At 41.2% G+C, this 13,890-nt stretch overlaps 2 protein-coding genes across 2 annotated transcripts; one reads left to right on the forward strand and one right to left on the reverse strand.

Moving 5' to 3' along the window:
- Positions 1-1,095: 1,095 nt before the first annotated feature.
- On the forward strand, positions 1,096-9,818 carry LOC114516167 (neuronal calcium sensor 1-like). Its single transcript, XM_028535569.1, has 9 exons — positions 1,096-1,249; positions 4,343-4,477; positions 4,945-4,995; positions 5,510-5,631; positions 6,107-6,176; positions 6,325-6,395; positions 7,445-7,651; positions 8,521-8,583; positions 8,668-9,818. Exons 1-9 carry the CDS (start codon positions 1,207-1,209, stop codon positions 8,713-8,715), a joined length of 810 nt encoding a protein of 269 aa, XP_028391370.1. The 5' UTR covers positions 1,096-1,206; the 3' UTR covers positions 8,716-9,818.
- A 543-nt stretch (positions 9,819-10,361) lies between these two features.
- Positions 10,362-13,241, reverse strand: LOC114515862. Its single transcript, XM_028535183.1, has one exon. It carries the CDS (start codon positions 13,239-13,241, stop codon positions 10,362-10,364), a length of 2,880 nt encoding a protein of 959 aa, XP_028390984.1.
- Positions 13,242-13,890: the final 649 nt, after the last annotated feature.

Consider the following 13,890-nt stretch of genomic DNA (forward strand, 5'->3'; position numbering starts at 1 on the left):
ATGCTGTTCAATGTTGATAACAACTGTGAACAATATAGACGACACAATAGGTTGTTAAATCCACGTCAATTAGGTGCCGTTCACATGCATGCACAGTACCGAATTCATTTCGTATCGGATTCTGTATCGAATCCGGTGTCAAAAACGTGCTTTGTTCACATGTTTTTGACACCAGATTCGTTTGGCGGGAATTCGCTTTCAGGCTGCTCTCCGTTCAAAATGGCCACCGACAAAACGAAATCAAATGAGAAAGATACTTTTGTTTGGACGGATAGCGAAGTAGAACTTTTATCAGAGTGTGTCAAGGAGTTTGTATGTAGCCTTTTTCGTCTGCTAACAGGTTTCGTTGTTGTCAGTTTTCTTGCGAGCAGTTTTTTCTGACAAACAAAATATGTGGTTAAAAGCTTAAACATCCCTAATTGAATTTGCATCAAATTTGTGATGCGAATCGTCATAGCAAGAAAAATTCTACCCAACCCATGTTTGTTTAAGTTAAAATTGGAAATGGCTCCAAATTTTCGTCTCTGGACCGAAACCTATACCGGGTTTTGTGTGTTCATGCACACGGGCAATCGGTTTTGATACCACCTTCACAGCGACTGCTCCGAAAAAGCGATATCCGATACGAAATGTATCGGATTTCTTCGGAGCTGTTCGAGCACAAGGTCTATCCGTCGGTCTATCCGCGGTACGAAAAGTAATGAAGAATGGCCAATTGGCCCACTAATGATTGAAGCGTCATGTTGTTTGCAATATAGCGGATTTATATAAAAACCGTTTGAATGAACCACTGCGGAAGTCCAATGGCTGTCCTGGGAATTTTTATGCATTTTCTCATACGGCCAAGGTCTTGCTAAAGTATTTGAAGTGTTGCAATGCGTTTTTTTCATGCAGTTTCTGTGTTTCATGTCTTGTATAACAAAAAGATAAAGTTATTTTGCTCGATTAGAGTTGAGACGCGTGTCTCTACACAGAGGATTGGTCCTGTCTTTCGATTTATGACATAAACCGACCACATTTCCACCGCATGCGGTAGCTTAATTCAATAAACACTGAAATATCCATTATTAATGACCGGCAAATTGCTCGAAACAGGCGAACAGGTGGCAAGCCAAGTCCTAATGCGTAGTGCGAATGTCTGAGTCAATAGCCAGTGAAATGCATAAAGAATTGACCGCTTTCAATGAAAGGATATGAATTCAGACGATGGGGAAAATGGGGACAAGGAATAGCCGATCAATGCATGAAGGTAGGATCAGAGTTTTGCGGGAAAATAGGTCGAAATCCGACTTTAAGTGGATCATCGTCAGGAGTTGTTTTTATATTATATTGCTCGCCATAAGGCAATTGCTGTCACAATAATTTTCCAGCTTTTTGCCTGTTTATTATTGACAAATTCAAATTTTCTACGATGATATCGCCTGCCAATGTCTTCTTGAACAGTTTTGTGTTTTCAAGTTTGTTTTTGAGGCCATTGATGGTTATATATGGCTATGTATTTGTATTTGTATTGCTTAAACGTTCATTGTTTACTTCGCACAAACTTATGTACTCCTCATAGACATGCTAAAAAAATTGCATCTTGGAACTTCATATAGCGAAGATAGTTATATCAATTACGTGATTTGATGAAGTAATACCGATTTTAGCTAAGAAATGAATTGGTCCGTCTCGTGTGCTATCAAATGTGTACGAATTTATGCGTTTGACTCTGTTTAATGCAGCGATGTTTGGGTTTAATAAAATATACAGACCTGTCGCTAATGGTTCTTGTGTTCGTATAAAGCATGCAATTGTAGCACCCCCGTACCGATTAAAGCGAGTCCCAGTTTGTCCGTGCAATCAATGATGCGTTATATGTATCACATTTTTATAAGCTTATGGGGCATGTTATTACGACCCGCAGAATAGCCCTATATCAAACAGTATTGGCCCTAGCATAATAAAGCGAAGATAGCGGCCTATTTAGCCCACACAAACTAAAGCAGGCGTAGGCAGTTCCATCACGACTATAGCCTCATCCTTTTTTTATAGATTTGTTTTTCTACTTTTATCAGTGCTGAAAAAAACCCTCATAAATCATGCGTTCAAAGCCGAACAATGTCACATAATTATGCAAATTCTTAAATGTCTCAAATCGATGCATTCTACCGGCTCTGTGATGCAAACAACGCGATTTCGAACACTTTATGCATATTCTGTCTGTTTAATTACAGTTTGACATCAGTCTTTCGACTGCAGCTTGCAAATTCACACTAATGGCATACGCTCTGAAGTATAATTACATAAATTGAACTGGACCCTTTAAGGCGCCATCATTGTTATCCTGTGTCTATATTTCTGCGTAATAGCTATTGTATGCTAGTCTTACAACTCAATTTAATATAAATGCGTCCAATAAAATGAAGCCCGACCTGAGCTTTCCTATTATAAGATACAGAATACAATAGTTATCGTAATGGACTAATGGTTCATTTTGGGGATCGACTTTAACGATACGTATACAAATTTGATAATAATTTTGGCGTCAAATCCTGTATGGGATGTTTGTCTACGCCATCTCTTAAAAATCGCATAGTTTTCAGACGTTTTAACCGTAGCCGTAGGAGAATCGGTATCAAAAAGATAAAATCTCGCCAAGGGCATTCAATTAGTCTATTATCCGATGAGGTTGCTGTGGATGCCGCGAAGTCATACGATAAGAGACATTTTTTTGAAAGGTGCGGCAAATTGATCAAATGAAATGGTTGAACATTTTACCAAAAATTCGTGACGGCAACGAAATACAAAACGTCATCACAACAAAGAAAATAACCTCAAGTTTATGTTTGTCCTTCGAGGGACCTCAATTCTTTCTGTTTATAATTATAAACAATTTTTGTTCGCAGAATTCTCGTAAAAAGTAAATTCATCCTGTCCGATCTTGGATGTACGAAAACCTGAACGACATATTACGCAACATGAATGGATATTACGTAACATGAATGGATATTACGAGACATGAATGGATATAACAGCAAATTTTCATGACATGTTACCTAAAGATAATTCTAGTCCTCAGCATTTTCGTAAAAAAGTAAATTAATCTTGTGCGAAATGGAAATTGCATTTTAATATCGACCATCGCTGTTGCAATTACGCTTTTGTATTCTTATGATTTTATTCTAAAAATGCAGTTTTCCAGTCTTGCCCCAACTTTCTGTATAGAACTGCATGCCTAGGAAAACAAATAAACCACCAAATATTATTTTCTTAAAAATATCTGAATATCTGGCTATCCATGCAGCAAATTTTCCCAAAGGCTAAACCACTAGAAGTTGCCATAGTTGCCATGCAATTAACGCGAAAATATTTTCATTAATTTTTTCATTCCTATAATGTGCGCGCGTTCCCAAGCACGTATTTACAAAAAAGAAATTGAAAAGCGAAAATGAAAAATCAAATATCCAATGTCACTTTACCCCCTGTGCAGAGTAACCCAAACAAGTTGAAATGAATGACAGTTTTCGCTGTTTGATTTTCTGATTATTTTATAATTACGGGCGAGAATATTTGCCACTTTTTCCAATTCGAATCGATGTCTTTCCGAATGTAAAGACTTCGCCAACTATTGGACTATAAAATTAGGCGAAAGTCTCAGGAAACTTCACTGGGAATCCCCTTTCAATCGTCTAGCTCGTGTCAATTTGTATCGGCTTGTTCGCGTCAATTTGTTAACGTGTGTATTTAGTGGAAAAGCTGTGGTTAAAACATAATGTCGCTTGTCTCGCCTAGCTGAGAAACTTTAGTAGCAATAACGTCGCAGAACGTTCTGGCAACTTCAACGCAGCAGATGCATGCATTAGGACTTTTAGGAGGATGGAATTAAGCAATAATAGGCAATAACCCTTACAACGCCCATGCATGCAGTGAAGCAAGGTATATACTGGATGGACATGCGGTAATTGCTGTATTTTTCGCGCCCTAAGCTTCTAATTAGCCTTGACCCTTGAATTACTTTGTTTTGGCGTCAAAGTAGTTAATCTAAAGACGAAGATCTCTTGTTTACTCAAACCCAACAAGGGAGAATTTCGTTTGAAAAACTATGCCGCAAATTTTTTTAAATTTTTCAGGCTAAACTAATCGGAATGTTTAATCTTTAATACTTCATGTAAAATGGTAAATAATGTACCTCTTAACTGAAAGTGGTCGATATCTAGGCTTTCCGAATGGTTACTGAAAATGCAAACAAATTTGTTCATTGGTTTAAAACAATATTCCTCCTTGTTTTTAAACCTGGGATCAACAAGTAACGAAGAAGACTTTTTTAGGTCGTCTAAAATGCTCGTTGAACTTTTCACAGCTCCTTCCGTCGACGAAGGCCCAGATGCCGACATTGAGTCACCAAGGTCACCTCGAGATAACTGCATGTCCAGTTGTGAAAACAGTCTTGATGAACGCGGTTCAAAGAAAGGCTCATTTTTGCGTATTTTACGAGGTACATGCGAGAAATTAAACTTGTAATCTCTAAGTAAATTAGCTTGTAGGTACACCACGTAAGTATTTATCCTGCAAAGCTTTCGGTCCGTTAACCCGGGCCTTCTTCAGTGCGATAAATGAAGACCCGGGTTAACAGACCGACAGCTTTGCAGGATAAATACTTACGTGGTGTACCTACAAGTTAACTCACTTACACTCTAAAAATATACTTATATCACCATGCAAACGCACATTAATATTATTATCTCTATTTTACCATATTGACTTTAACTAAAGTTACTAGTACTTCACTGTCTGTGTCTCCCCTCCTCCTCGACCTTGTAAAAATCCTTTCGTACGGCCCCATCACTTTGCTATTCATTTCTTTGCGTTGAAGAGACCATTTCCTTGTGCCAGGGTTAAACTACCCGCAGCTTTACTATAGATTTTTGTGGTTGTAAAGCCTACTATATTATCATTTTACAGGTCGAAGAGCCAGAAACAAGTCTCAGGGTAGCGAAGGAATGATGTCTGATGGTAAAGCATTTTTTACTTTTTTTATTTATTTATAAATTTTTACCGCAATTTATTTATAATTTTTTACCAAAATGGCACATTTTTACACGATGGCTAGTAATCTATTCTGCGCGGGACATGAAAGTGTTCTTCTAAGAAAATCTGAGATTTTAGGGAAAAAGAACTCACTAAAAAACAGTACTTGCTGTTTACATGATCTCGCTTAGCCGAGATCAAACGATGTCTGAAATGACTTTGAGGTATTGAAATGACTTTGAAGTATTGAAATGACTTTGAGGTATTGAAATGAGCATGTAACATGATCCTGGTAGTGGTGTAGTTACCGCAACAATATGATGCGCTCGGCTTTTTCTACATTTTTTACTTCAAAATCATCTAACGCTTTGTTGAACCTCGGATAACCGGGCTCTTGTAAACAGTCCCTAAGGGGGAACATTCAAAGTCACGTGAACACGAATCGGCCAATCAGAGCTAGTTTAAGTGCTGGATATATGACAATACGTGTATTTTCTAGCCTGCTCTCTGGAATCATCATTCAACTGTGCAGCAGAGCGAAGCGAGGGAATTGACGGATTGCTGTTGAAGACGAAATTCACAAGGGCAGAGTTGCAAAGAATGTACAGAGGCTTTAAAAATGTGAGTTTTAATCGGCCATACCGGTCCACTTGAAGAACTTTAATTTAAATGCTATCTTGACATAAAAAGTCAACGCTTACAGCACAGCTTAAAGGAAATGCAGTATGCCGCCATTCCCTATTCCTATGAAATCGAGGAGCGAAAGTAATGATGACCAAGCTAGCTCTGCAAACACTGCGACGACATGCGTTTGCGCATGCGCGCATTTATTTCGGAATGGACATGTTAACATACATGGCGAGTCATGTATAGATCAACTATGACTTCGACCAACACAATATTCGGTTGAATATTGAAGGTTAAAGATAAAAAAGTTTCGAAGTGTGGTGTATTCACATTGGTGACTGGAAAAAAACAAGACCTAGACTCATAAAGCAGAACCTCAATTTGAATAGTTGATGCTTACCGGGTTCCGCACAATACATATGTTTTTAGGAACATTCAAATGATCCACGATATATCCTCTCATTTCTAGGATTGTCCTGAAGGTTATGCCGATAAGGAGGCATTCAAGAAAATTTACGCTCAATTTTTTCCTCACGGAGGTGATTGTCATTTCGAATATTAGCAAACGTTGGTTGTACCAATGTGGCATAATATTAAAGCAATCTTCAGACTTCTGAGATGGATAATTCTCCTAGATTTATATGGTTCTATGCCACGTTTCATTTCATTGTTGTTTTTCAATTTCAGACTCCGGACAATACGCTGGTCTTGTTTTCAACGCATTTGACCTGAGCAGAAGAGGAAAGCTTTCATTCGAGGTAAATAATTGATCATTTCAGATTGGGTATTCAGGCGCATAAAAACCGAAAAAAGGGAGGTGAACTCAAACTTAGTTGGAGAGAACGTCTGGTCAGGGTGTCAGACTAATCAACTCGTACGCGGTCGACTGGCCAAGTTTTTATAGTACAAGAACTAATGCAATGCAATTTAGGCATTGGATAATGAGATGATGATCCTTTTTTAGCCTTATTATCATTTCATATACTTTATTATGTATATTCATAAAGGTCTGTTCACACGATCCAATTTTGACGTATGAAATATAGTTATTGGCAAAACAGTACTGCAGTGGATTTGCTGCCCGTATACATTACAAGACAACAGACTGTAAAACATCCGTCAGAAGTGAATTGGATCTAACAAAATTGGGTAGTGTTAATAGACCTTAACTGCATTCAACAGGGTTTCGGCACAAGGCAAGGAAATTTCCTTGCAATTGACCACCACGAGGGAGGGAGGGAGGGCTCTGTTTTATTAGAATATTTTATGCTTTATTTTCAAAAGTTCTTTGTTTCTCTCTTTTGTCATTGCCATCGCCCTATGCATGCGTGTGGACAGTCATATGCAATAAGTTGTGGAAACCCTGGCATTCGACGCGACTACAGCTTGTATGCACTGGGCCTAAACGAACTTTGACATGACTTTAGCTAGAAAATCTAAACTTTCCAGGACATATGACCTATTTTCCATAGAATAGCCGTATCTTTTTCACACTAAGAATCTAATTCAAAGCTGGCTCTTGCCTTGGCCCAGGCTGATGATGGGTAAACACGACAATGTCTCGTGACCTATAAACTATTTCGACCTGATTAATACGTCGCATTTTGGTCACGTCGAATGCAATCCAACCAGTAGAGAAAGAAGATAATCATACCTGACTAAGGGCAGCAAATATTTCAAAATTTCAAATACGTTAAGTTTCTAATTTTGCTAACCAATTTTGAAATTGCATGCATTTGACGCGTCCAAAATGCAAGGCCTGCAATGAATGATAATAAACGCTTGATATTTGATGACTCTTTCTTAGAATTTTATACTGAGACTATCGACTGCACTGCACGGAACCACAGAGGACAAACTAAGATGGATGTTTCATATTTACGATGTTGACGGGGATGGAATCATTTCAAAACCAGATTTGAACGCCGTGGTTTCGGCTGTCCATAATTTAATCGGATCTTCCGGGCCAAATGAGAATCACGCCATTAACAATCAAGTGCGTCGAATCTTTGAGGTGAGTTTTCTGTTTTTTAGTCGGACCGAGCTACAATACGTCACTTCTTTGTTGTATCAGTGAATGACGTCATCAAGATTAAAGGCTTAAAACAAACTCCCATACTTGAACTTTTGTGAAATCAAGTTTTGCGAACGTAAAAATGTACCTTTAATGTGTTTGGGAGGACTTTATATAAAGCAACGTTTTCTTCGGCACCGTGAAACTGGTAAAACTTTATTTCAAATATAAAGCTGGTGCCCCTCAAATTTTTGCGTTTTTTCCTTCGACATCTCTTGGTTGGCCCCTCATAATTTGTGTTCGTGTTTTTGAGAAACTAACTAAGATGGCGGCAATTGGATCGAACCACATAGATCGAACCATCGACTTTGGAAAGATTGCTAAACAAATGTTCTTGTGATTTTATTTCCTCTCATATATCATTGAGTCCATATCTTCAAAATCCATAGTTTCTTCAATAAAATGTTGGTGCTAAACAAGAGATGTCGAAAATTAGTTCAGAGTTTGATACGTATATTATTCCAACCTCATTAAAAATATGCCCCTTTTCAAAATCAAGTCACTGAGGGGGGCTGTTTACATGAGCCTGGTTACCCGAGATTCAACGAAGCGTGAGAGGACTTTGAGGTATTGAAATAAGTCTTTATGACACCAAACAAGCACATGCTATTGTTGTGGTGATTATACGACTGCCAGGATCATGTTATCTGCTCATTTCAATACCTCAAAATCATCTCACGCTCGTTGAATCTCGGATAACCGGGCTCATGTAAACAGCCCCTGAATTCAATCCGATATTTAGACTTTTACCTCAGTTATTTCGATCTGGTGAAAAGCATCAATGTGATATTGTGATCGACTTTACCTAGATTCTTGATAAAAGTGACAGTGGCTGTGTGACGCAAGATATATTTATCGGCACCTGTGCAAATGTAAGTATTACTTGTGAAGTGTATGAAGTTGGGCGAGTGTGCGCAGATATGGCAAAAATAACTGAACGGTACTTTTCTTTCAAGGACGAATGCATCAGTCAAAGTCTGGCAATGTTTGATTCAAAAAGATGAGATCGTAAATTATTGGATGTTCGTTTGGACAGTTTTTTATTGCTTAGAACGAGATATATTTATGGTTGCTTATAATGGTTTCATAGATCTTTTTATCTCCTTATGAAAATCAAAAATAATGAAGGGTCTCTTGCAGGGACGAAACGATAATTGCGATATCACCAGATCCGATATTTGGGGGTGCATATTCATATACTCGTTGATTCTGCCCGACGGATTTCAGGCCGAACAGATTATATTAATATTCACCCTTTCCCCAATTATCACCCTTTCCCCAATTATCACCCTAGTCTCGTTCCTGGTCTCTTGGTAGTTTATCCCAAGACAGCGAGGCCTATATGCTGTGAACACCCTGAAGCTTGCTAATTTTTTATTATTACCACAGAGGGATAGCCAAGGTGGCAGTCGCGGTGGGCGTCTTCCTCTGTTAAAATTATCCCCCCCCGAGAGAATTATTTCATAAAAGCCGGTCCCATCTGTGTACTTAACCTCGTTGGTCAAAAATCCTGGCTACGCCTCTCTCCAGTAGATAAGGGAGGGAGGGGGGGGTTATGATACTTCTACAAAGCCGCTATCTTATGACAGTAAAACTTCTTTTAGTTTATCTTAATATGCAAGCCCAACATTAAATTAGTGTTCGCCACTGATTTCAAAGTCATTTTTTGTTCAAAAGGGCTTCACCAACTGAGCTTCAAATCTTACTAACTTTATAGTCGATCAGTGGCGAGTTTAATATTAATACATATGATAAAATGAATACATTTTTATGCTCTCAAATGAGATGAATATTTAAAACTGTTAGTTAAGTGATATAAAATACATGTATTTAATACTCAGAGTTCAACCACGTTTCTCTAAGAAAGGTGCACGGGGAAACAATTTTAGCAGTTGATTTGAGCAGCAGCAGATGTTTTTGGTAATAGAAGAAAGAAATGTTTTCACTTTTAATAGCTAGGCAAACAGCACCCTCAAAGTCTTGGATGAAAGGATTAAGTGAAAGAGACAACAACAGCCTTTGCCTTTCAGCATCATCATGAGTCGCCAAGTGGTTAAGGCACCTACAACGTTCAAGCCGTTGGTTAGAACCTTGCAACCTTACGACCTCTTCCGCTAATTTTTTTCATTTCAAAGTGTCCGAAGAACGGATTAAGTCGATTAAAAAACTGTAGTCTTTCAGCATCAGCACGGATAGCCCAGCGGTGAAAAGCGGTAAGTTCAATTCCCTGCAACGATTCGTTCTTTCGCACCGAATTCTTATTTCATTTCTAAGTCATTAAGTCGTTCACCACCAGCACTGATAGCCGAATTATATTATTTTCAAAGTCTCTCAAAAATTTGGTGAATGTTCCGCCTCCGTTAGATAATCCACCAAAGATCACAATGAAAGTTTATTTTAATGTTACCTACACAAATTACAGATGCTCACTCCCTCACAGTCTCACTCTCTCACACTATTAACTCTCTGTCTATTGACATGCGTCATAACTAAATTAACTATGATTGATTATGCAGTATGACAGGGCCTGTCTCCAACACCCTCCCCCCATGAACTTTAGGAAAGTTTATGTCTCTATGGAGGACAGGTCACCTAACAAAACAGTTTGAACATAACTAATTGGATAAATGAGCTATTAAAGTTAAGTCTCCTACTGTTCGAGTTTCAATGTCTCTTGAATTCTTGCATCAGCTGCGACTGCTGCATCTCTTCGTTGACGGAAGGTCGGGGCATTCGGGTTTAACTTCTTGCCTTTCTTCCTTTTCTCTCGTACGTCGCAGGACAGCTCAAGGGGATAAAGGTGCTGTACCGGGCGTTCGAGTTCTCCTTTGCCTGTTTTCACCTTCACGGCTCGCGTCACCCCGTCTTTACCTGGAAACGTCTCTGTCACCACAGCTAGAGGCCAACTGCCACGGCTCTTTTCATCTGTCTGAACTACAACTACGTCGCCCTTCGAAACTTTCGAACTCGTACCTCCTGCACGCATCCTATGGCGCTCGCGTAGTGCCGTCAGATACTCTCGTCTCCACCGATTCCACAGCTGATCTTTGCATTTTCTCAGGAATTTCAGTCTCTTTCGCAGATCCTTGTCTTCTTCTTCGTGTGGTTGAAGTTCTGGCAAGTGGTTAGCTCTTTGGAACAGGAAACTCGCTGGAGTCAACACCGGTAGCTCCACGTCGTCTTCGACATAACTCAGCGGTCGTCTGTTTATCTGAGTTTCTACATCGAGTAAAACTTCGCTCAGCTCGTTCCAATATAGGATTCCCTTCCCGATTACTTTCCTGAGAGAGCTTTTGACGACTCCGATCAACCTTTCGAATTGACCCCCCCACCATGGGGCCCGAGACAAATTGAAGATCCATTTGATTTCGAACTCTTCGAGAAGCTCATGGAACTGTTCTTCCTTCTGAACTTTCTTAAGCCATTTCGTTGCTTTCACAAACGTCCCGCCGTTGTCAGAATAGATCACACGAGGTCTACCGCGACGGGCAATAAATCTCTTTAAACAGGGGATGAAAATCTCTGTCGTTAGATTTGGAAGCAACTCCAAATAGATGGCTCGAGATAAACTGCACGCGAAGATTACTAGGTAGGCTTTTGCTTCCTTCTTGGTTTTCTTGTACCGAATTGGGCCGGCGAAATCGACACCTACGACTTCGAACGCTGTTTCTCCGACGGTTCGATTCTTTGGAAGGTAGCCAGGTGCAGGCGTCTTGAACGCTACTGCCCGAAACCGCTTGCATCCCCAACATTCACTACGCACTCTTTTCACCAGCTGTCTAAGCTTCGGGATCCAATATGTTTCTCTTATAGCAGCCATGGTCAAACCGACACCGCCATGCAAAGTGATGGTATGGATTCGCTGGACCAACTTCCTTGTAAACGTAGCAGTGGTTGGCAGGTAGATTGGGTACGCTCCTTGTACTCTCCCATGACATAACAACACGCCGTCTGGATTCTCTTTGAGGTTGAGGGCCTCTTTCGTTTGGGTGAATTGTGGAGTATTGCTAGCTTTATCTTGGACTCGTTTGATCCACCATTGCTTTGCTTCGTTTGTCTCTGAAACACTAAGGGGCCCGTTTCGTTTCTCTCGGTTCCTGCAATTGTGAACGAATCGTAGCACCCACGAAGTGACTCTCAATGTTCGACGCAGTTCGTTTCTCTCGAGGACAAGATCCAAATCATTGCTCTCTGCGTTTGTCTGGGCTGCGCACAGGACCTCACGGACAATCTTTGCCTCAGCTTGTGATTCTTTAGATGGTTGGATGATTGGACTTTCTGGCCACTTTTCTGGGTTTCCTAACCATCGTGGACCGTTCAACCACAACTCCGTCAACTGGCCTCCTCTGCTTCCAAGATCTGCAGGATTCTGATCTGTGGGAACATGATGCCATTCGACAGATGTGTGCGCACGAACCTTTGCAACGCGATTTGCAACGAATTGCCGATACTCTCCTGCTCCTTCAATCCAGTAAAGGGCCACGGTGCTGTCCAACCAACAATGCTGTTCGATAACTTTGTCCTCCCCGATAGCTTTAGCGACATTTGTGATTAAATTAACGGCCATGTGTCCCGCGATGAGTTCAAGTCTGGGAATGGTAAGACCCCTCTTCGCGAGACGAGATTTGGCTGCGACGAGCATCTGTGTTTCACCCGAAACTTGTTTACTCACTCCGTAAACAGCAGCAGAGACTCCCTGGCCACTCGCGTCTCCAAAAGCATGAAGACAAATTTTGTTGATGTGTTCCTGGTATGGAGCTATCGGTCGTGGTACCGTCACAGATGAGGGCGTTGATTGTTCCCACGACAACCATCGCTTTCGTAGGCTACCTTCGAGTTCGGCATCCCATGGTAACTTGGCGTCACAGGTCTCGCGATAGATCAGTTTCCCTTGCAAGGTGAGGGGAGACGCAATGCCCAACGGGTCATATATCTTTGCGAGTCTACTGAGGATTTCTCTTTTTGTTGTTGTCTTGCCTCCAGCCTTTGGAAACAGGACGCTCAGCGAATCTTTGGCTTTGTTCCATGGCATTCCGAGCATCTTTGATTCGTTCGGGTTTACGCCAAGCTGCTGTTTGGCAGCAGTTTGGTCTTCGACTGCCTCATACTCTCCTGTGTTGTCTTCGAGGGCACTCACGTTCGAAGCCCACTTGTGAAGTTTGAAGGTCGCGTCTTCGAGGATGTTAATCGCTGCCTCTTTCCGTTGCTTCGCTTGGCCCACAGTTTCTCCACCACTGATGATGTCGTCAACGTAGAGGGACCGTTCGAGCTCTGCTACGTCTTCGGGCCGATGGCGTCTCCATTGTTCTAGGTGTGAGGCTATCACTCCCCCAAGAAGGAATGGCGATGAGGAAAGACCAAATAGGACTCTCGTAAACCGAAGAGTTCTCAAATCTCCACCGGTCGTCGTCCAATGAAATCGTAGTGCGTCTCGTTCTGCTTCTCTGATGCGAATCTGGAGAAACGCTTTCATGATATCACCAGTAAGAGCGACAGGAAAGGTTCGCTGTCGCACTAGCACTTCCCACATCTTGTTTTGTAAGGGTGGTCCAGGATAAAGGCATTCGTTCAGTGAAGGATCATGCTGGGATGGTTTCGCAGACGCGTCGTACACCACTCGCAATTTTGTTGTGGCGGCGCTTTCTCGGATGACTTCTCGATGGGGTATGTAGAACTCGACTCCGTTTACGAGGGTTGGCGCTTCTTCAACGACACCTGCTGCATTTGGTCTTCTATCACTTCGGCGTAACGTTCGAAAAGATCTCGCTTGTTCAGCCGGTTCTGAAGGGCTGTAAGACGTCTCAAACTTCCTTCTCGATTGTCTTTGAGTGGTGGATGGTTCCCTTTCCACGGTAACCCCGTTTCGTACCAACCTTCTGGTGCTCTGGTCAACTGCTCTTTGAACTCGTTGTAGACTTCGAACTGATCGTGTTCGCTCTTATCTTCGAGTCCCAGCACGTCTAATCGACAAAGAGCTTCGTAATCAGCATGAGAAGTTTGAGTTGCCATCATCCTTGCTGCATCAAATTCGGTACCAGGGCTCATAACGAACCAACCCAGTTTTGTTAGCTCAGCTATTGGCTCCCCTTCTTTTCCAACTCGAGGTCTCTCTTGGGTTTTCACTCTTGCATATTCCCCACTGCCCAGGACGACATGGATTGGTAGGGATTTCTTGGTCT

The sequence above is a fragment of the Dendronephthya gigantea genome, unplaced genomic scaffold, assembly GCF_004324835.1.
Source record: "Dendronephthya gigantea isolate DGI-Jeju-01 unplaced genomic scaffold, DenGig_1.0 000005F, whole genome shotgun sequence".
NCBI lineage: Eukaryota > Metazoa > Cnidaria > Anthozoa > Malacalcyonacea > Nephtheidae > Dendronephthya > Dendronephthya gigantea.

Coding starts and splice junctions, on each gene's coding strand:
- LOC114516167 (XM_028535569.1), top strand. CDS start 1,207: ATGGGGAAAATGGGGACAAGGAATAGCCGATCAATGCATGAAG. Junction 4,996..5,509: donor CGAAGGAATGATGTCTGATG/GTAAAGCATTTT, acceptor TGTATTTTCTAG/CCTGCTCTCTGGAATCATCA. Junction 8,584..8,667: donor TTATCGGCACCTGTGCAAAT/GTAAGTATTACT, acceptor TTTTCTTTCAAG/GACGAATGCATCAGTCAAAG.
- LOC114515862 (XM_028535183.1), bottom strand. CDS start 13,241: ATGTGGGAAGTGCTAGTGCGACAGCGAACCTTTCCTGTCGCTCTTACT.